Source organism: Manis javanica, chromosome 14 (genome assembly GCF_040802235.1).
Source record: "Manis javanica isolate MJ-LG chromosome 14, MJ_LKY, whole genome shotgun sequence".
In the NCBI taxonomy this organism is placed as follows: Eukaryota; Metazoa; Chordata; class Mammalia; order Pholidota; family Manidae; genus Manis; species Manis javanica.
Window position 1 is genome coordinate 86,547,570 of NC_133169.1, and position 22,979 is coordinate 86,570,548.

Consider the following 22,979-nt stretch of genomic DNA (forward strand, 5'->3'; position numbering starts at 1 on the left):
CTCCGCCCTGTCCTGAACTGCAGGCGCGGGGGTGGCAGATGCTGTTTCATCGGCCGAGGCGAGTGGGAGGCCTCCGGAAGGTCCTCCTGGGAGGTTCCGGGGGGCAGCGGGGGCATCAGCAGCTGCCGCCCAGCTAGGGCTGGCTCCCAGTGGCCTCCTGGGTCCCTCAGTACCCCGCGCCTGGGGGCCGGGGGTGGTGCTTTGGAATTGAGACTGGTCCCTCCTGCCTTCGCTTCCCCCGCTGCCCACCAGGCTTTTTGGCTGCGGCCCCCTCCCGTCCCTGGCTGTGTCTGCAGAGCCCCCCGGGGTAGGCAGGGGAGGAGGCACAGCGGGCTCAGAACAGCGGGTGCCCGCGCAGCCAAGTATTTGCGCGAGCTGTCAGAGACAGACAGGCATGTGGGGAATTTGGTGCGTGTGGGGCTGGGGGAAGCAGCCGGGTGGGCAGGCAGGCGGGAGGAGGGAGGCTGGGGCTGCCTCCTCTGCCTGTTGAACCCTGCAGAGACCACCATTCTCCCCAGGCCAGACCAGAAGGTGTGTTCAGCACCGAATTCCTGTCTGTGCCAGTGCTGTAGGGAGCCGGGCTCTGACCCCGGCTGGGTCCAGTGACAGCGCTGACACCAGGGAATGGGGTGCCCTTTGAGGGCCAGAGCCTGGGAGAGGCTGTCTGGTGGCCTGTGGAGCCAGGCAGGAATCCGGGTTGTGCCTGCCTGTGGCCTCCAGGAAATAGCAGCTGTCATGCTCCCGTGCTCCCCCCAACCCCCAAGCCTGGCACAACTTGTTTCCTGGCCAGGGTCCGGCTGGGGCAGATTGGAGGAGCCTGGTATTGCCCAGCTTGGGCAATGAACATGCAGGGTGGAGGGTGCCATGTTTATAAGCCTAAAGGTACTTGGGGTGCTGAGGAGGGTCTCTCCCAGCCCTTTGGCTGAAGCATGTTGGAGTCACTTTGGAGGAGGGTACCTCAGCCCTTATCTCCCTAGACAAAGACCCCAATTTAGTCATCTTCGTGGTTTGCTCTCTAATAGTGCCTGTTAGGCAGGTCAGGGCCTAGAGCTGAATAATACTTGATGTTTCATAGCTGAGGGCCCAGAGAGGGGGATATATTGGCCCAAAGTCACACAGTGGACTCCCTAAGCCTTCTCCCTACCCTTATGTGGGTGGGGCCAACAGGAAGAAGTGAACATTGGGGGTTTGCTGTGTTGTGGGGGGGGCCATATTTAGTCAGTCCTGCAGAGCCAGGGGGCCCCTGGGAACAGCTGTTGGTGGGGGGGCAGACAGAGGCCTGGAGCTGCATTTAGTCTGGACAGAAATATCTTCCCCCCACCCACCCACCCACTGGCTGGGCAGCCAGGCTGCGGGCTTGTCCCCTGAGGGGCAGCTTGCCTGGGCCTGGCGGCCGGCGGGACAGGCAAGATGACCCGATAGGCTTTTCCCAGCTCAGGTTTCGATGAAACAGGAACCGGAGCCCCAGCCGGGGCTGTGGGGGCCGGGGCTGCCCTCCCCCATTCCCCCCCTTCTCCCTATGATGCAGCCTCCCCTTCTCAGAGGCCTGGGGAAGCAGCAGGTTATTTATCAAGCCAGCCTCCCCGCCGCGTCTGCCCGCGCCTCCCCCCAACACCTCTTGTGCTGGCGGCCTCGAGCCCAGCAGAGCAGGGTGAGCTGGGCAGGCAGGCGGCGGGATGAGCTCAGGAGACGTGAGTCACCCCATCTGCAGCAGCCCCACGAGGCCTCATGGCCTGGCAGGCACAGTGCACTCATCTCACGCACTCCCCACGCGGCACACCCAGGGCACACTTGGGGCAGTCAGCACACATAGTTCCATGCAGCGCAGCACACACAACTGACATGCATGATGTGGGTTTGGTCACATGTGCCATGGACACTCCAGAAGCACAACTACTGTTGTCCTCACAGCCCTAGCCTCTGGTATGCACACACACTGGCACATACATAGGCAAATGGACATACACGGTCACACATGGGTGTGCCGTGCCCCTGGGGAGACCCCGTACACTGCCCTAATCAGGCAGTTGTCCGCCTGCTGCATCCTGGCTGTCACAGGTGCAGGCCGAAGTTCACACCCACATGGTACCACAGTGTTGGGCCAGGAGCACCAACGAATGGAACCTGGTATGCACATGGATGTACACACACACACGTGCGTGCATGGCAGGGGCTCCATTTACCCAGAGTCCTCTGTCTAGGCTCACACAAAGGAATCCCGACCCAGGCCGGTAGAATCCGCTGAGTTCTGTAAGGCCGTGCGGAAAGGGAGGAGATGTTTTTCCCCACCCCCCTGGGCTGGCTTGGCCCTCTCGGGGAGGGGGGCCAAGAGTCAGGCATGGAAGTGTTAGATGCATCCTGCTCCCCAGAGTGGGGAGCTCTGGCCCAGGCAGAGGGGAGGAGGAGCGATGGGAGCAATGGAGGAGAGATGGGGAGCGATGGGGGAGAGATGCAGAGGAGGCCTGAAGAAGGAAGGCTGGAGAAGGACAGCTGTGGAAATCGATTTTCCTGGGGGCACCAAGCGGCCAGCTGCTCCCCTCACTTGGGGTGGGGTCCTTGGGAGATTGGGGGTGCCAGTTACTAGGGAAGGAATGAGACCCCCTTTATCTAGTGGGATCTCACTGCTCGCCCTCTCTCACCCTGGTACCTGCTCTCTGTTCCCTTGGCTCCCAAGCCCCTACCTATCTCCCCTCACCTTGCCACCAGCACCTTGAGACTTAGAGTTCAGACACAGCCCCTGGTTCGTAGTCTCCTGGCCTGCAGAATGGGTGAGAGCTGGCCTGGGTACAAGGGCAGGCTGGGCTGCTGGGTGGGAGGAATGCCCTCAGGGAGCCTCTAGTTTCTGCTGTGCACTGGGGACAGGGGCTGTCTTCCCCGGACTGGGCAGAACGCGGGGTATATCTATTTTTTATACACTTTAAAATACACCATTTTTAAGATGAGGGAATTGAGTCTGATGAGGTCGGGTTCATGGTCGTGAAAGGCTTTAGTTAATCACCTAACACCAGATGTTCTGGGCTCACAGGACTGAGGCAGCCTGGCAGGGGTCAAGGGGCAGGTGGCTGTAAGAACTCCGGCCCAGGCTGCCTCCACCTGCTGGCCCCACAGGTCTCCCCCAGGGAGGCCTGGACAGTGGGCCGGGAGCACAGAGGGGCCCAAGTACCCTGAGGAAAATGAACGGCAGTGGCCCGTCAGGGGGACTCAATGTCCCCTGATCCGTGGATTTGAGTTGGATGGGCCTGGGCTCCAAACCTGCTTTGGTCACTGCCTGCCTTGTAATCACCAGCCAGTCTGCCGACCTCTCTGACCTCACTTTTGCTACCTATAAAATGGGGATGCACCTTATCTCTGTGTCCCAAAGCTGTAGGACCTGAATCAGTGATGGGGTGCGGCTCCCACCATGTCACACCTGGATCTCCAGGTGCACCCAGCCCTGCTGCCTCTGCTCCGCCAACGCTGACACTTTCCTGGGAGTGACACTTCACAGGACCCCTTCATCAGAATGTCCTGGATTTCGCCTTCTCTAGGGCTGTTCTCCGAAGAGGTTGGCCTTGGAGCCACGGGGATGGGGAGGGGTGGGAATGGGTTGGGCTCAGGGTCCTTGGGTGTCTAGACATTCCTGGGGGCTTCGCAGCATGGGAAGAAACCGAAAGCGCCAAACCATAGTCCCAAGGCTTTCTTGTTTCCTATTCCCCAGCATAGCAAGGCCAAAAGTTAGACTCAAGCACGGACTTCAGGTGGCAGATGGGGTGTTGCAGGGTGGTGAGGGGCTGTCGGGACTGTGGGAGATGCAGGAGGTGCTTGTATAGAGCAGGCAGTTCTAGGGAGCCGGGGAGGTAGGAGGTGGGGAGGAAGTATAGGTGGGTTCTTCTGTAGCGGCCAGAAAAGGAAGTGCAAACCTGGACAGCTGAGGACCGCTTCCTTGTAGCCTTCAGACCCCATGTGCTCATATCCCTATGTTCCTGCAGGTAAGAGGGGGCTGGGGTTGGGGGAGGGGTCTCTTTGGAGCTGGGGAAACTGAGGCACAAGGGATTGGCTCAGACTGAGAGCCAACAGTAGTAGAACTTGGGCCATAACCTAGGTAAGCCCGCACTTGTGGCTTGAGCCGTCCGTTATGGCTGTCTCTTATGCTGGTTGATGATGACAGTAAAAATAACCCAGCTCTGGTTTGTTGAGAGCCTCCTGCATGCTGACCCTGCCCTGAGAGCTTCATGTGGTCCTCTCAGACTTTGCTGGGGGCGGGGCTGCCGTCGTGTTCATTGCATAGACCAGAGGATGGGCTCGGCAAGGGCAGATGGCCTTGCGTGAGGTTCCCTGGGCTGGGGTCTGCAGGGCGGGAGAGGACTCTGACTCCAGAGCCTGCCTGGACCTTTTCATGGCCTGAGCCTGTGCATCTGGGGGTTTCCCACCCATCCCCTGTAGTCACATACGATGAGTAATGTTCCTAGTTGGGCCAGTCCCCTCCCTCCCTGTGCCCAGCGCCATGACTGTCCCTGTGCCCTCTGCTGTATCAGACACTCCCCAGGTTTGGACCCAAGGGCCTTGGGACTGTTGATCCCTTAGCCCTGGGGAGGGTGAGCATTGCCGGCCTTGGGTAGGGAAGGTGTAGGGAAAGTGATTCACTGGGAGTGGGGTAGGGGGCCAGGGGATGCCCCTTAGGGTTTCGGGGACCTCCTTGCGGTCAAGTACTGGGAAACTAAATTTCTAGGCTTGTGAGAGCCATCTAGGGGCCTGGCCTGTGGCCACACACCTCCCCCATCTCCCAAGCCCCACCTTCCTGGGGGTTTCTTTCCCCTCTCCAGGGAACCCTGTAGGGAGTAGTTGAGAAAGTGCCCTTGAGCTGGAGATATTTTCCTTTTCCGAACACAGCAGCAGCAGCAGTGACCCCCCATGCCCTGATCAGTGTGCTGGATAGCCAAAGAGCACCAGGCACACTAGGGCCCTGGGTTAGGGCTCACTAAAGGTCACTGAGTCGACTGTATTTTGCTGGAAGTTGGTGCTGGCCTCAAATGGAGGGACAGACTCTGTGTTTGGGACCGTATGCTGCATATGGCAAGTCACTTCCCCTTTCTGGTCTCAGTTTCTGCATCTGTGAAATGACTGAGAGTCTGCCCTGCAGGTTCTCTGAGGCAGGGATCAGTCACAGCCAGACAGACCCATGTGCCGTTCAGCCAGTGTTCCCAGGTCCCCCAGGCCCAGGATGCAAGGCAGGCTCTAGAATTGGGCCAGGCTGGGTTCTAGTCTCAACCTCCACCATCTGCAACTTGGCTGACTGACCAGTCACTGCCCCACTCAGCCCCGAGCCTTAGGGTCCTCATCTGTGAAATGGGTAGACTGTCGTGCTTACCTCTTTGTGCTGCTGTGAGGATAAAACAAGATGGTGTGGACGGAGCAGCTGGCACAGACTTTATGGTAGTGACAGTGGAGCTTCCCCACCCCACCTGGGCCACCCTCGTGGTCACTGTCCCCCAACCTTGGTCTCAGGGATTCTGGGAAGGAGACAGTGCCAGTCTGCTGGCTCAGCCGGCTTGGCCACTGACCTTCAGCACCCAGGCAGTCAAGGCTGCCTGCCTGCCTGCCGGGGGGGTGGGCGGGCAGAGGGGAGCGCCAGCCAGCTCCTCGCCGGGTGCTGCCCGCCCCCGCTCCCACTCCTCTCCCTCACCGCGCCTGTGTGTGAGCTAATTAATCTCAGCCCCTTTGGGAAATTAGAACGCCGCAGCCGGCCGCGGCCTCCTCAGCCTCGCAGTGCCTCTGCTTCTGCTGGGCCCTGCCAAGACCCACTGTGATTTGGGGGCATGGGGACCGTAGGATGAGCTGGGCAGGCATGGGTGTCCCCGAGCCCCTACCTCCTGGCTGGAGGGCTCTGGCTTCTCTGCCCCCACTTCTCCCAGACAGCATCCACGAGGGTGCCAGGCAGTTTCCCTGCTGGGTTGCAAGCCAACCCCAGCACCTTTCTGACCTGTCCTGGGGCTGGTGTGGTTACCCCTGACTCCATAGTCCAGCTCACTGCAGGGCCCTCTGGCCTGCCCAGCTCAGGATGACAGAAACAGATGTAATTATGGAATTTTGCTTGGGAAATTAATTTGAAAAAGTTAATTAATTGATGGTTCCAGAGGTGGCGGGCCCCACGCCCAGCTGGTCTGACTGACATTAGTGCTGACCTGCCTGAGGTGCGGCTTCCTGGGCAGGCGGGGAGGAGAGAGGGACCCTGGTGACCTGGCTGGGCAGCTGGGCAGTGAGGAGGAAGGGGCAGACCAGCTGTATTCTGGCCCAGAGCGCGCACCTGGGAAAGGTTTGTTAACTGGCTCTGCTGATGTGAACCCAGCATCCTGAGAACTCGACCTCTTGTCTGCATCTTCAAGAAGCCATCATCAAACCTCAGGGTCTCAAGTGCCTGTGGCCAACATAGAGCACTGAATATTCTGTCTCGTTCTTCCAAATCCCTGTTCTCAAGGAAAACTTTTAAACCTATACCCAAAAGCTTTTCTAAAGGGCTCAAGGGATGCTGTTGGGCCCACTGTGCAATGAAACAACCAGGCCTCACAGAGGATAGGATTTGCCCAGGTGTTGAGCTCTATCCTCCATCAGGATGGAATGGGGGGTGTGTAAAGCTCAGGCTTCTTCCCAAGGGATGAATGCTCCTACAGGAAGCCCCCTCCTGGGCGTGGGTGATAGGGGCATTTCAGTTGATTCTGTTCCCTAAGGAGGGGGCCAGGGACATGGCTGACCCCCTACACCCTGGCACCACTGGCACCACTGTGTCTCTTCCCACCTCAGACGTTTGTGGTACCCTGATGTGCGCGTAGGGGCTTCCCTCACTGCCCTGCCCAATCTTCAAGATGACTCAGCTGGGCTGGGGCATAAGACCCCATGCCTTTGGGCTTCTTGGGGTCCATAGGACCCCATTCCTAGGGCCTCTGACCACAACAGCCCAACCATGTTCTAGTGTCTAGAGGATTGTGGGCTCAGTACAGTCTTTGTCCAGACAGGAGGGATCAGTGCTGGGGCGAGAAGCGGCCATCTGTAAAAATAGGAGAACGGGAGCCCTATGGACCCCTAGCGCAGGTTAGGGGTACTGACTTGCAGGAGGCTGGCGAGCTAAGGGGCGTGGACTTGAAGGGGCTTGGGTTCCTCCCAGCTGTGTGGCCTTGGGCAGATTTCTCTGAGCCTCATGAACCTCATCTGGGAAATGGGGGATGATGACATATGCCAATCAGAGGGCTGTGGTGAGGTGCAGGGAGGTATAACCAGTTGAAGTGTCTGGCCTTGGCAGCAGCCTGGGTGGGAGAGCAGGAGCTGATAGGACTCTGCTGGTGCCAGGGACTGAGAAGACCAGCAGGTTTTTGGAGGGGAATCTGGTTTATGCGGTTGGGACAGAGGACCTGGAGAGGGGTGTATTTGGGCATCCATGAACCAACAGCTAGCGGCCCAGGGCCCTGGGCTCCTCTAGGGGGAGTCAGTCCATACAGCATTACCTCCTGGATTTATTTAGTGCATTCCCTCATCTCCAGGGTCCATGTAGGCCCTGAAGTTAATTATGTAGGCCTCGCGTCTCATTGTTCAGAAGAAAAGTGACTGTCATGGGCAGGCTGAGCTGGGCACTATGCACCCCACCTCACTCCGATGCAGTCTGTAGTACGGGGCATCTTCAAGATCTGACCCCTCGGCTTGGGTTTAGATGGGCAACACCCTCTCCCTGAGCATCCTGTGTATAGGGTCAGAGGACAAAGCTTCCTCAGCCCACCTCACCTCCAAGAAGCATTCCCTGGTACTGCCCACCAGCATGTAGGGCCACTGGCTGAGAGCTGGGGGTCTCTGCACAGACTCTGCCAAGCCCTTCTGTGTGTGTCTGTCCATCCCCCTTGACTGGGAGCTCCCTGAGGGTGGGGCCCATGGCATCTGTCAGAATCCCATGCCCAGCACAGTTAGCTCTAGACATAGTGCTCCTGGCAGGTGGCTCCTGTTTTCCTATTGTACAGATGGGCCAGTTAAGGCCCCATGAAGATACTGCCCAGCCAAGGTCACACAGCCCTTTGAGGGGCGGAGCTAACCTGGCTCAGGTGTCCTCTGGGGTCTTGCAGGCCTCAGGACTTCTGGACTTCCTTGAGGCGTGCGTGTACCTCCTGACCCACCTGGCAGGCAATGTTCCTGGAGTCTAGCCCTGAACTCCGAGCTCCTGAGAGCATGGGCAGTGAGGATTTCTGGCATCGGAGGCAGGCCTGAATCTCTCCAAGCCTCGGTTTCTTCATCTGTGAAATGGAGATCCAGGTACCTCTTCTGCGTAGGGTTTCAGGGGGTGGTGGATAGTTGGAAGAGATAATGTATATGTTGTTCTTAGATCCAGGCCTAGAATTTAGTAAGAACTCTTTGAGTCTTCACCATCTCTATTGTTATTATTGACACTGTTATTTTGTTATTTCTACATTATCCTTCGTGCCCCCAGGGCCCCGCAGCCGCCTGGGCTCTGGACCTGGCTCAGGAGCTCTGGTTTGCAGAGGACTTGGAGTTCCTAATTAGCTCCCAAGGAGAGGGCCTGGGCTTCTAGTTTTGCTGGGGGGTCCCACCTGCCCAAGGTGTCCCCAGCCCCTGTCATCTACTAATCCGGGGTGCGGCCCCCCCTCCCTAGCCTCAGGTAGGGGGTCTGTATCCAGGCAAAAGCCTTCCTAAATTTCCCCTGCCACTACCTCCGCCTCCCCGACCTCTGGGGCCATGAATCATTTATGAGGCAAAAATGAAACCAATTAAGGACAAACTTTGAAAGCCTCTAATTGCTGCGCCCGGTGGCACCGAGGAATGAGGGGAGGCAGGCCTGCTCAGTGCGGAATCTCTTCGGCTTGGGAAGGCCTGGGCCGCCCGTCCCACCGCGTCTCCGGGCGCCGCGGCCGCCCGGCGCCCCGCCGCCTCCCGGCCAGCCGCGGACGTGCCTGCGCGGCTCCGGCTGCCCCGCCTGCAGCCCCGGCGCCCGCGCGGGTCCCAGGCCGACTAATTAGGCCGGGCTCGCCTCCCCGCCCGCGCGCTGCCTGTGCCGGGCCCGAGGTGATGGCGGCTGAGCTGCCATTCTGGGGCCTGTGCCCCCGAGCTGGCCGCACTTCTCCGGGCTGCAGCCAGCCCTGCCGCCCGGCTTACCCGAGATGAGCCCGGGGAGCCTCGTCCCTGAACTGGGAGGCTGGGGCTCCCCACAGCCCCCCGTTGGGTACGGCATGGGTAGGTTCTGGGTGGTGCTGGGGTACATGGCTTGGACAATCCCATTCTGTCTCAGGGAGGGAGATCCCAGCAAGAGTGGAGGGAGCTGGGGGGGCTACGGGGGAAGAGATGGGATGGGCGTGTTGAGCTCCTGAGATGTTGCATAGGTGCAGCGGATCCAACAGTTTTCTCAGCTTCGCCACACAGTGACCTTCTATAGATTCCTTAGCCTCAGTTTCCCCATTTGTAAACTGTCAGGACCCTCCAGTGTTCTCCTAGGTTTGGGATTTGGGGAGCTGGACTCTACGTGCCCCCCACTCCCCTCTCTTGGGGATTGCTGAGAGGGTGGAGGTCAGCGTCTGGAGAAGAACCCAGCAGAGCCAGCCTCACTGCTATGAGCCCTGGGCACCAGTGACCAGCCTGCTCTGCTGTGCTAAGAGCCAGGCAGGCCCTGGGCACTCAGGCACGTTGTTTGCTGAAACCGAATTTCTGTGCTTGTGTTTTTCCATAATTATATTAGCAGGTGGGATTTTTCCTCAGGGAGGCAGTGGGAGGGGGAGCGCCATGGCAGCGTCCCCGCCCGCTCTGAGCGTGAGCTCACACTCGGCTCTGCCCGCCTGCCTGCCGTAATGATTTTTTAATTATGCAGCCAGTGCTCGGAATTGCTAATCCGCCTCCAGCCCAGTGTCCCCTCCTGCAGCTCACACCCCAGCCCCTCATGGGTGTCCCCAGAGTGCTGGTGCCCAGTCCCACACCTATCACCGACACCCCAGATCACCGCCACAGTGTGGGAGTGGGTAGGCCAGGAAGGGCCACTAGGGCACCTCTCTGTGTGCAAGTGACAGAGCTTGGTGGAGGCTGGGGCCTGTGGCTCTCTTTGTCTCCCCTCTTCCCCTGGCCCCAGCCTGACTCACACCCACCAGGACAGCTGTTGCTCTGAGCAGGGCAGGAGAGTGATCCATGCCCACCCCTGAGTGATTGCCCCTCCCATTTCAGGGACAGGAGCTGACTTCCCATCCTCTCCATCCTCGTGTGACCCCAGGACACATGCACACACGTATTATCATTGTCACTCTCACAGTCACCCTTTGCTTCCCTGCCCCACACACATTCAGCCTCACAGCTACACAAGCACAATGGTACACTTGGTGTGATTCTTGCGCACATATCCACACCCGAGGGCCAGGGTACTTTCTGGCGACCCCACTGCTGCCTCCCCTGCCTGCAGTGCCCTGCCCCCACTCCCTTGCCTCCATACCCTCCCACCCCTCCTCCAACTGAGCCGCCCTCTGAGGTCTTCCTGCTCCCACCTGGTGGGGTGGCTGCCTGTGGCTGGGGCCTGCCTGAACCTCCACCGACCTGGCCTCGGGGAGGCGGGGGCTGGTTCTGCAGCAGTGTGGTGCGGCTCCTCTCCAGGCGCCCAGCTGTGGCATCTGTCAAGGTCAGATAGCAACTCCGGAACCAGCCGGCTCGGCCCCATGGCCCCTCTCGCCTCATTATTTTTGTGTTCCGGGGCTGCGGCGACACCTCCCCCCACCCTCCTCCTCAGCCTCCCGCCTCTTGCCTGCCTCCCTCATGCCTCTGCAGGGAGGGACTGCGGGCTGCGGGCTGGGGGCTTTTGTTTTCCAATTTTTTCCGAGCTCAGTCCAGGCAGGCTGGTAAACCCTGGCCAAAGCTGTTGCGTCTTGAACAGCAGACAACGCAGGTGCCTCCCTCATGGCTGGGACAGGTTCTCGGCTAGTGAAGCCCAGCCCCCACCACAGCGCAAGCACACCTGTGGGCAGCTTCCTGTTTCCACAGGGGCCCCAGCAGCTGGCATCAGTTCCTGTCTGCACCATCCCATCCGAGGTGGGCCCCACACTCACATCCCAGAACCCCTCAGAGGCCCTGATGTAGCTCACAGAATGCTTGCACTCACATACACACACAAACGTACACCTGGTATACACGTGACAAAGATGGTTGATACTCATGGGTCAGAACCCATAAACATCCAGCCACCTGTAAACCAGTGTATGTGTACACATGTTCACACATAGGCATTCACATAAACACATGGATGTAGATAAGCACACACTGCACCTGTACACGGGGCGATCACCCAGACCTTCACCTACTCTGGTATGTAAGACTGCTGCGTACATCAGTGCTCAAACCTTCAGAGTGACACCTGAGACTGTACACACCTGGGCACACCCACAGCCCCCCAGACACACACACAGTCACCTATGCAGCATGCACAGGCACCTGACACGCCTCCAGGTGGACTCATGCGCATGTGCTAGGCTGTGGCGCTGCTCCTCATGACACCCATTCCAGTTGGAGTTCACTCCCTGAGGTCCAGTGTTCCCTGAGCACACTTACACTGCCCAAGGGGCTTTTGTCCCCTGAACTGCTGAAGTGAGCTTAAGGCCTCCCCCTTGATGCAACCTGTGTGTCCAGGGAGCTCCTGGAGCGTGAGGAATCATGGTTGATAAATGACTGCCCTACCCACCTGACCAGCCTCTTTATGTACACCACCCTGGGCCCAAGAGCACCCAGATGGAGTGGAATGGGGGCGGTTCCCAGTGGGTCACATGGACCTGGTGGCTATTGGCAGAGAGGGCAGGCTCTGTCTCTGGGTCCCTCTGCCCACCTCTAGCCCCTGATTAGGGTGTGTAAGTGTGGGGAAAATGAGATGTGGGTAGACTTTAGGCCCCCTAGTTTCTCTGGGGTAGCCCTGGTCATCCATTCGCTAAGTCCTCCAGCTGTGGACTGCTGTGGCCGTCCTTGAAAGGGGGGAGGTAGCTGAAGGTTTAGCGGTCGCAGGGCCCCCACCCCCAAGGAAACTCAAAACCCTGGGCCAGCCGCGGGTAGCGGGTTGGGGCAGGCACAAAGAGGGCCTCTGTGTGGCCGGCTGGGCTGCCCACAGGATTCTGGGGGAGGAGGCAGGAGCCGGTTTCCGTCCCATTCTGCTTCCTGCGGAGGCCGCCGGAATGCCCGGAGCCCTGGCCCAGCCTGCCCTGTCTGGCCCACTGCAGCCCCTTCCCCTGTCTTTTCCTGGGCCTTAGGGTACAGCTGCAGTACCCTAAATGTGTTTTGCTCAGAACGCAAGAGCCACCCCTGAGGACCCATGGGAAACCTAGGGGATTCCTCTAGGCTGAGCCGAACTAGACCTCATCCTCCAGCCAGAATCCCTCCATGTGCCTCAGAGCCCTTGGCCCATGTCGGGGGGCCAGACCCTGGAGTCACACAGACTTGGTTTCAAACTCTGGCTCTGCTGCTTCATGACTCTGTGACCTTAGGCAGGTGACTTGACTTCCCTGAGCCTCAGTTGCCACACTGTAAATGGGAATAATACTAGTTAAAGAGTTACAGAGAGAATTCAAGGAGAAAATGTGTATAAAATAGCAAATACTTGGCAGAGAATGAGTGCTCATTTTTAGGGTCTGCTGTTTTCATGTATTCTGGGTGCTTCTCACCCCAAGAAGCCTCACATCATCTGAGGCTTGGTCTCAGCTCAGTATCCTGCTCAAAACCCTCCTCTTCAGACCTCGGTTTCCCTCTCTGCAAATCACATGACAGGCTGATGCAGGCCCTCTGGGACCCTCCTCCTGGGTGTCCAAGAGTGGGAGGGGATCACTGTCTGGAAGCTTTGCTGTATTTCTCCACCTCCTTCCCCATGGGTGCCTCTGGGATTATGACTCCTGCAGTTTAGGGTGAGGAGCAAGACCATTCTCTCCCATTTTACAGTTGGGAAACTGAGGCGTCGGGGAAGGGCTTGGTCACAGTCAACAGGAAGAGACCGAGTGGAGCCACAGGCCTAGACCTTAGGACTCTGGGTCCCCTGGCCAGTCCTGATGACGTGCCTCCCGCCCCCCGCTTCTTCGGCCCAAGTGTCTGAACTAGCCTTCCCTGGCTTGCCCCTGTGGGGAGGCCCACCGGGAGGGATGTCCCAAGAAGCACGTGGCTTTGATCTCAGGATGGTTTCAGCTCAGATATCAACACTTTGGAAAATTAGTTTAGGATCCAGGGGGTCCCAAATGGGGAGGGCGTCATTTTCTGTACATCACATTCACTTATCAAATGCCTGCTCTAAGTGGGGCAATCGTAGTACTTCCTTCAGAAGGTACGTATGAGGATTCAGTGAGACAAGGCGTGTACAGCGTGCGGCACACAAGGCCTCCATACACGCTAGCTGTTGTCCTCGTGGTTCCGTGTTACAGATGGGGAGACTGGCTCAGGGGCCATAGGCCAAGGTCACACAGCACAGAAGGGCCCCCCGATCTTTTGACTCTTCCAGGGAAGGAATCTGGTCAGAAGGAGGTGCCTGTTGAGGAAGGACTTGCCTTTATCAGAGGTGTCCCAGGCTCTGACGCTTACTCCCTGGAGCTTCAGGTCAAGTCATACCTCCTGCCTGGGGCCTCAGTGTTCCTGTGCATGAAACGGGCTGATCCCTTCCTCCAGCTGATGTTGGGAGCTCTATAAGAGAGGAGAGCCCCGAGTACTCCGGGGGCTTTCTTAGCATCGTGTTTCAGTTCTAGGCAATGGCATTGTGCCTGCCCTCAGAAGAGGGGCATAGAGGGCCGGGTGTGTGGAGTCAGGAGGATTGCAGCCCCTGTTTTGTCCTTGGCTGTTGGTCTTGGAGAGGTTCTAGTGGTACTGGGGGCACGTCCCACGCAGGTCATCTGCTGGGCGCTAGTAGTGGTCAGTATGTCCTTGTATGTGTCCATCTGTAGCCTGATGTGTGCCCTGTGCTGCCCAGTGAGGTTGCATTTCTCCCAGCCTCCAAGACCAGTGTCCCTGTGTGCGTCTCCTTGGGCCTGAGTAGGGCTTTTTTTCCCTCTGGAAACTCCCCAGGCTGAATCATGGAAATCAGAGACGGAAACCCCCCCCCACCCCCTCACATACCCCTAAACTGCCATAGGCTGTGGTCTGCTCTCCACCACTCCTGGCCTGCCCACCATCAGTCTGCTCATCTCACCTCCCTTGGAGGCCAAGGAGACCAACCCACCAAGGTCGGGTGGGGTGGGGGTGTGGAGGGACGACCCTGGGGCGTGGAGCAGGGATGTCAGCAGTGCATGTGGAAGCATGAGAGGGTGTGATGAGCCAGGGCGTGCAAGTCTGCAAAGCTAGGCTGCCTGATGGTGGTGGGCTCCGCAGGGCCAGCGCCTCAGGGTCTTGAAGACCCCTCCAGAATGCAGCCGCCTCTAAGGGGGCCTTGCCTCAGCAGGCAAGCCTGCAAGACTGTCACAGCCAGCGAAGGAGCAGGCGAGGGAAGGTGCCTTGCTCAGACTCTGCCCTAGGTAGTGGTGGTGGTTGTACAAGTCTGTAAATTTACTAAAAAATCATTGAATTGGTACACTTATAAATGGGTGGATTTTATAGTATGTAAACTATACCTCAGTAAAGCTGTTAAAAAAAAACAAAACAACTCTGCTCTTGGCCTCAAGGCCCGTCCCAACTGGGACTCTGCCAGCCTCACAGCCACACCTCACACCCACTTCCCCATTTCTTAGGAACCCTTTCAGGCTGTGTCCCCTTGGGTAAGCTCTCCTTAGCCTTCACTCACAGGCCCGCAGTCCCTTACTCCAGGAAGGCCCCTGCGCCCCACGCAGTCCCCTTCCGCCTTTCATGTGGGTCCACGTGACCATGGCTGAGCTCCGGGGCCTCGGCAGAGTCCTCTCCTGCGCCATCTCCCCAGCACCACAGGGCCTGGGGCTGTCGGGTAGGGGATGGGAGGGCATGTGTACAGCGGCACATCCAGGACCTCTCACCGTGTGCATGTCTACATGCAGACAGGATCACGGCCCTCGTGCTGCTCGGACTGGGGCACAGGGCACAGCCCCACTGGGGGCACAATTCTTGCAGCTCAGGGTGGGTTGAGGGCCCTGCCACCACTGCTGGTGACCTCATTGCTAGCTGGCATTATGATGTCACTGGCCCATCATTCCAGGTTCCTGCCTGGGCATCTCCAGGCCCCCCAGGTGTGGTACTCCCCTGGGGCCTGACAGCTTGTCCCCCTCCCCTGACCACGTAAAGGTGACAGGCACGGTAACAACCCCTGTGGGGTGGGGGCAGCCTCGTGGCCACTGGGTCACCTTGCCCTGGGCTACTCTGTCAGTTGTCCAGGTAGAACAAAGGTGGTCACAGAGCAGGGTGACTGATACTTGGGCTCTGGGTTCAAATGCTACCTGTCCTGGGCACCAGCTGTTTGACCTTGGACTGACAGTTTGAACCTCTTTGAGACTCAATTTCTTCATCTCTGAAATTGGTTAACAGTTCTGTTTCCTCGGCTTCTGTGGAAGCGTCGAGGAGAGAGAGAAGACATGTAAAGCGTAAGAGCACAGGGCGAGGGACACAGTAGGTGCTCAATAAATGCTAGCTAATGGGGTTAGTAGAGGGCCCTGAGTGTCACTTGGTGGTGGGGGCTGGTTAGAGGAGCAGGGCCTGCACCTTCTGGGACTGGCCAGGGCCTGAGGGCGGTAGAGGCAGGGGGTGGCCCAGTTTGACACTCCCTCTCCCTTCCCAGCTCACACCAACGAGCCCACGCCCGCCCGTAGGAGGCAGGAGGTCGAGCCCCATAGCCAGGCCCTGAGGCCGGGAACCCACTGATCCCCAGCCCTCCTCCCAGATGTGTCTTCCCACGCCAAGACCAGAGTGGGCTGGGGCTCGCCCAGGTGGCCCCCCGCCTCTCTGCCTCCCTCACTGCCTGCCTCTCTGCCCGCAGGGTCTAGGGCCTGGGATGCCCTCCTCGGGGCTGTTTCCATATCTCTCGGACCCTCAAGTGCCCAAGTTAGGCCAGTGCCCTGGGGTCTCTAAGGTCAGTCCCCCAATCTCTGCTTCCCATGATGCTCTGTCCTCTGGCGCTGACCCCGTGCCCTGTCCCCTCGAAGTCCCCCTTTCTCTGACCCTCCAGTCCAGTTCTGTCCCGTGATCCTCTGTCCCTACCACCTGTCTCTTTTCTTCTGCCCTCATGTCCGCTTCTGCCCCCCAGCTTTCCATGACTGGTTTCCCCCCACTCCCCACCCGTCAGCCCCTGGTCCCAGCTTCTGGCTGGCCTGGCTCCGGCATGGACAAAGGGGTCCTTTGTGGGCTGACCGTGGCTGGCGGGGCGGCGGGGTGCTGGCTCCGCATTGCTGATGAAACGGAGCCCTTTGTTGTCCCTCCTCAGGCGCAGTATTTCTTTTTGGGGGCTGGATGCGTTCCTGGCAGGGCCGATGATGGATGCGCCCACCGCCGCCCGCCTGCCCGCCAGCTTCCCTCCCGCTCGTTCCCGCTCCGCTTCAACGCAGCCCCAGCTCCTCCCCTGCTGCCTGGGCACTGCCAGGCCCTTGCTGGCCTGGAAAGGGGTTGCTGTGTGCCCTGCAGTAGAAGGCTGGGGCCTAGGGAAAGGTCTTCTCTTATGTCCTCTCCTTCCATGAGCAGGGCAGACAGGCCTTCTGGTCAGAGGTCCCTTGGGACCAGGGCATCAGCTTTTCCTGGGGTCTGAAGGAGATGAGCCAGATACAGGGGCAAATTTGAAACAAGCTTAGGGACCAGTCTTTGGGGACTAGATGTTGGTATCTACCGACTCTGGAGTTTGAGAGCAGAGTTACCCTGTGTGCCAGGCCCCTTTGTGTAGCCCCAGCCTTCAGTTTCTGTGGCTGACAAACCAGTGTTCTGCCTGCAGCACCTGTTCGATGACATACCATGAGCTCAGCATGTCCCAGGACCTGGGGGCAGGGGCTGGGGGCGGTGCTGGGAGAGGGTGCCCCCTGAGGAAGGACAGAAAAATAGAAGATCAGAGACATTCAGAGCATAGGTTTGGGCCCCACCACAAGAGCTTCAGGATGGAGACAAAAGCAGAGAGATTCAGCCAGAGCGCCAGCCCTGAGCAGGCCGGGCTGTGTCTGCGTCTGCTGGAGGGAGCTGACTTCTAATTGACCTGCCGCCCCGCACGCACAGCCGGATCCTGGAGCTGGGAGGGGGAGAGGGGGTGAGCACAAGCAGCGTTAATGCAGCTATCGATTTCTGCCACCAGCCAGCAGGCCGCAGAGGCGGGGGACACACACAGGGGCTAGGGCTCAGACTGCTCCCCTCCCACCCCTCCACCTGCAGGCGCCTGTCCTCTCCCATCTCCCCTCACCTTGTCTATGGCTCTGCTGGGGCTGTGGTCCGGGGCAGGGCACTTGAGCTCGGAAGGGCAGGGGCTGGGTGAATTGACTCAGGCTGATGGTCCCTGGCCCTGTTCCTGACACCGGGCCAGGGCCAGTGATGCCTGGAGGGAGGGGTACTGGTCTGAGGAGATGGGCCCAAGAGCCAGCCTGGGCTTATTAGCCCTGGGGAAATGGGATGGAGCACAGCTATCCTTGGGCACACATGACCCCCTTCCTCACTACAAGTCTGACCGCTGTGACACCCTCACCCCAGCCTGGATACCCTGCCAGGCGCCCCTGGGTGTGTCCTGGTGGAATCTGCCAGCTTGCCGAGCTTCTCTTAACACCCACCCACCTTCACTAAGAAGGAGCCTAGGTGGGCCAGCGCCCCGCTGGGAGGGCCAGGGGGCATCTGGCTGCCTGCTGGTGTCTGCTATTCATCTTGCCCAAGGGACAGCTTTTCCCTTCCTGCTCTTGCTCCTCAGGGCTACTCCTTAGCAGCTCTGGGCAGGTGCCTCCTCCTGCCTGGGGCCTTGAGATCCCCCTCTGAGTGTGAGGGTTGGGCTAGATGACCTCCCAGGAACAGGCTGAGTCCTGTGACTGGGGGATGGCAGTGTTGCCTGGAGACAAAGATGCAGTGTGTGCCGCCCCCAGCCTAGGGCCGGACAGGCCCAGCCAGATGTGCTCCTCTCCCTTGTGCAGCCAGCCGCTTGGGCTGGGCTCTGTCCTCCCGCCCCAGCACCCCCTCCTAGAGGTTGCTAGGCCGCAGCAGGCAGGCAGGGAAGAGACAGTAGAGCCGGGCTGATGACGAAACTGCTGCCCTGCTCCACCTGGACCAGTTCCTTCTAGAGCTCCTGCTGCTCGTGTGCCTTAGTCATGGGGCCTGAGCAGAGCGGGCTCCGTCCTGAGAAGGGGCATCTCAGAAACGTGGATGTGGCTGAAGAACAGGCTCCATCCCCTGCAGGGTCGCGTGTGCTCTCAGTCCTAGCTTGTCCCAGCCAGAGGCCCCTCCTGCCCACAGCCCACCCCAGCTCTAGGCTGTCACTGGGACCGCCACCTGTCCGCACCCATCTGGGAGCCAGGCCGGAACACAGCAGTGGGGCCTGAGCAGAGACAAGCATGAGGTCTGAGGTGATGAGATTGTGGCTTGAGGGTGAGGAAGGAGAGTATGCCAGTGTGTGCCCAGCGTGTCCTGCCACTGCCCCCAGCCCTATTCTCGCAGGAGAAGGCTTATCCTCTGGTGCAGTGCTGCCTGCCCTCTAGCAGGAGGATACGTGCTCCTTGAAATAAAGGTTCTGTACTCTATTTGGTAAACTGTTGAACAAAGTCAGTTTCCTTTACCTGCAGGACTTCTCAGAGCCTTGAGATAATTTATGTGTATTAAGAATCTCTAAATGAGAATCCAGAGGCAACTTCCCAGACTTTTTGGTCTACACCCTCAAGCCCTTCAGAGGCTGTTCTGAGCCTTCTTTTAGGTGCCAGGGAAGGAAGATTACGAAGAGAAAGGTGACTCTCTAACCCTCCAGGGATAATTATCTCCAGCTCTCTCCTACCCCAAGGCCAGGAAGGACTGGCTACCTCCATCAGTTCTTCCAGGCTCTAGCAGGGCAGATGTGGGCCCTGGGGACCCGGGCTGAGCATCCACCACGCCTGCTGGTAGCTGTGCACCCATGGGCTTAGTCAATCCTCCTCTTAAACCTTATAAGGTAGGGTATTACTAGCCACTGCTAAGTAGGGTTTTTCTGAGTCTTAACAGAGAAAAAAGATTCCTAACCCATGTGGACCTGGCACTTCACAAATGCTTGGTCAGGCTTGTGGTTGTTACAATGGTCATAGAGTTTGTGCTGATGGTGATGTTGGTGAAGGTGTTCACTGCTGCATTGACCCTGTATCTACTTTCCCTATAGAGTGAAGACGCTTCCACGGGGACACCTGGCCATGTGCCTGCCCTGAGCATCAAGGCCCAGCAGGCACCTCATTTGTGGGCAGCAGGGCCCGGCACTGGTCTGTGGACCTCCCGCAGTTGCCAGGCTCCCCCAGTCTGGGCCTCAGACCCACCATGTCGAGCCTCGGCAGTGGCCCCCAAGACACTGGCGACAGCAGCAGCAATGCCAGTGGCGGAGGTGGCAGCGGCCCAAAGGCGGGAGTGGCCGACAAGAGTGCAGCAGCGGCCGCTGTCACGCAGGCCTCAGTGGCAGATGACGCACCCCCACCTGAGCGTCGGAACAAGAGCGGCATCATCAGCGAACCCCTTAACAAGAGTCTGCGCCGCTCCCGTCCTCTCTCCCACTACTCTTCTTTTGGGGGCAGTGGGGGCAGTGGCGGTGGCAGCATGATGGGCGGGGAGTCTGCCGAGAAGGCAGCCGCAGCCGCAGCCGCCTCCCTGCTGGTCAATGGGCACGACCTGGCGGCGGCCATGGTTGTGGACAAAAGCAACCCTACCTCAAAGCACAAAAGTGGTGCTGTGGCCAGCCTGCTGAGCAAGGCCGAGCGAGCCACGGAGCTGGCAGCTGAGGGACAGCTGACGCTGCAGCAGTTCGCGCAATCCACGGAGATGCTGAAGCGCGTGGTGCAGGAGCACCTACCGCTGATGAGCGAGGCGGGCACTGGCCTGCCTGACATGGAGGCCGTGGCAGGTGCTGAAGCCCTCAATGGCCAGTCCGACTTCCCCTACCTGGGCGCCTTCCCCATCAATCCAGGCCTCTTCATCATGACCCCAGCGGGGGTGTTCCTGGCCGAGAGTGCACTGCACATGGCCGGCCTGGCCGAGTACCCCATGCAGGGAGAGCTGGCCTCCGCCATCAGCTCGGGCAAAAAGAAGCGGAAACGCTGTGGCATGTGTGCGCCCTGCCGGCGGCGCATCAACTGCGAGCAATGCAGCAGTTGTAGGAACCGAAAGACTGGCCATCAGATTTGCAAATTCAGAAAATGTGAGGAACTCAAAAAGAAGCCTTCCGCTGCTCTGGAGGTAACGGCGCCTTAGAGGGAGGTGTGTGGGCTCTTGCGTCTGTCTGGCAGTCCAAACCCACGCCCGACCCCAGCCCCACCTCTCTTGCCTGAACAAGTGTCTGAGGGGTACCCTGCCAATGTCTCAGCTCTGGGGTTCTAGTCAGGCTCTGAGACACCAGTTCACGACCCCAGAAGTCAAGAACCACATCCTGACATCCCATTAGGTTGTAGTTGTCAAGGCAAACATAAAATTCCAGGCAGGGGTGGAGCACTCCCAGCCCAGCCCTAGGACTCTGACCCTCCAGCTCCAGCTGGAGTTCTAGGTCAGGTATTGAGACCCCTCTACAGGTCCTGAGCTTCTGACTCTCAGACATGTCCCAAAGCTTCCAGCCCATGGCCTCAGATTCTGGGACTCTCCTCTGTCCCATTTGAAGGGTTCCTTCCTGTGGATGCTACAGCTTTAAGGGATAAGTGCTTCACTTGCCCCTTCGGAACCCAGACTTTACCCAAGGCCACCTGAGGATAGAACAGCTCCAGACCGCCGAGCTCTGAAGCCTCGAAGAACCCTGGGTCTAGGTTTAGGGTGCCTTGGTGCCCCAAGGTCAATCTGGCTGTACAGCTAATGGCCAGAGGTCGTGTGGGCCTAGGATTGGTGTGTGGCTGTGAGCCTGGGGTATGGGCAAAGCCTGTCCACCATGGGATTAGCTTAGAGAAGGCAGAGGGTTCCCAGGCTGCTTTCTCTCCACCCTCATGGCAGGGCCTGTCCCTGTGCCTCCAGCCATGGCAGCCTAGTGTGGTGCCTGGCTGGGTACTAAAGCATCTTTTCAGCTTGCTATCCCTGCCCCTCTGTGAGTGGGCTTGACACAAATGTCCAGAGTGGTTGGAAAACAATATTACGACACCCCAGCCTTGGTTACCTTCCCACCCATGAGCCCCAGGCCTTGCATATCTGCTCTCTCGCCCAGAGAACACACCTATATGCACCCAAATGTACACACTCTCAGCTAGTGTAGACACACACACACGCACACTCCTGCCAGTACACATAGTCTTACCATAGATGCAGCCTTTTAATAAACACAGCAAGTATCCTTCCCACCACAGTTCCAAACACACCACACTATGGCATGGTTCCAGGCACATATCCATATATGTGTCCAGTGCACACAGCTCCCGGATGCACCATAGCCACCTGGCGCTGTGGCCTCTGGACCAGGGGAATGGGTCTTCCTGCCTGGAAGGAGGATTCCTGGGCACAGCGGCTCAGGAGGCCTCAGGGTGCTCCGGGCCCTTCAGCAGCCCGTCGGGTCAAGGCTCCTGCTCTTGCCTGGCCAGGATGTCAGGAACTCCACAGGGTGGCCGCTTTCACTCCATGCCTATCCCTCCGCCATGAGGCCATCCACGGGGGAACGTCTTTGCACCAGGCGCAGCCGGACTCTGACTGAACTCTCTCCTTGTTTTTGTCTCCCGCCCCCGCCAGAAGGTGATGCTTCCGACGGGAGCCGCCTTCCGGTGGTTTCAGTGACGGCGGCGGGAACCCAAAGCTGCCCTCTCCGTGCAATTGTCACTGCTCGCGTGGTCTCCGGCAAGGGATTCGGGCGAAGACAAACGGATGCACCCATCTTTAGAACCAAAAATATTCTCACAGATTTCATTCCTGTTTTTATATATATATTTTTTGTTGTCGTTTTAACATCTCCATGTCCCTAGTATAAAGAGAAAAAGAAAAAAAAAAGATTTTAAGTGCTTTTTCGGAAGAACAACAACAAAAAAGAGGTAAAGACGAATCTATAAAGTACCGAGACTTCCTGGGCAAAGAATGGACAATCAGTTTCCTTCCTGTGTCGATGTCGATGTTGTCTGTGCAGGAGATGCAGTTTTTGTGTAGAGAATGTAAATTTTCTGTAACCTTTTGAAATCTAGTTACTAATAAGCACTACTGTAATTTAGCACAGTTTAACTCCACCCTCATTTAAACTTCCTTTGATTCTTTCCGACCACGAAATAGTGCATAGTTTGCCTGGAGAATCCACACGAGAATGTTGATGGCGCCGTGTCAGTGCCCCTCTGTACCAGCCATGCGTGCAGAGCTGCCCTGAGGAGCTCAGAGTGGGAGGGAGCAGCCCACCCACCCCCGGGCCCAGACCAGCCATGCTACACCCACAGTCCCCAGGATGGGACCCCCCCCACCACTCCAACAATGATGAGTTTGCAAAAATGAAGGTTCTGTTCCTTTATCCACTGAGATCTGGGAAGCCCGTGTCTTGATATTTCCTATCCTGGCTACTTCCCTAAGAGGAAATAAGTCCTTCTTTTCTGGCCTTGCTGACTGACAGCAACAGAAGAAAGGACTCCTTTGCGTGACCCCTGCCAGTGGGGGTTGGGTGCCCAGGGGGCCCCCTGCGGCCTGAGCCCCCCTTGCCCATGGCCAGCTTCCTGCTGATGAACATGCTGTTTGTATTGTTTTAGGAAACCAGGCTGTTTTGTGAATAAAACGAATGCATGTTTGTGTCACGAAGCTCCGCTGGCTTCTTGCTCTCTGGGCTTGGGGGCAGTTGCTGGGCAGAGGTTGTTCTGGGACCACCTTGGGAAGACAGAAGGCTGGCCTGGGGACATTTAAAGTGGGGATCTCAGGAAGTGAGGCCCTCTGGGTCCAGAAGTGGGGCGAGCAAGCAGGAGCAGCTAGCTTGGCTGACAGGATGGAAATGCTGTTACCCTGAAAGTGACTGG

General features: G+C 58.4%; 1 protein-coding gene across 5 annotated transcripts in view; it reads left to right on the forward strand.

The window, feature by feature from the left end:
* The window catches only part of CXXC5 (CXXC finger protein 5), a 37,020-nt gene extending 14,253 nt beyond the window's left edge, over positions 1-22,767 (forward strand). For 4 of the 5 annotated variants that reach the window (XM_073221772.1, XM_073221773.1, XM_037016244.2 and 1 more), the window contains exons 2-3: positions 19,208-20,268; positions 21,730-22,767. In XM_073221772.1, coding sequence (XP_073077873.1) covers positions 19,360-20,268; positions 21,730-21,774 — 954 coding nt within the window. In that variant the 5' untranslated portion in view covers positions 19,208-19,359 and the 3' untranslated portion in view covers positions 21,775-22,767. Of the gene's footprint in view, positions 1-8,138; positions 8,269-19,207; positions 20,269-21,729 lie in introns of those variants that run through there. The other variant, XM_017656473.3, reaches the window with a different exon arrangement.
* Positions 22,768-22,979: the final 212 nt, after the last annotated feature.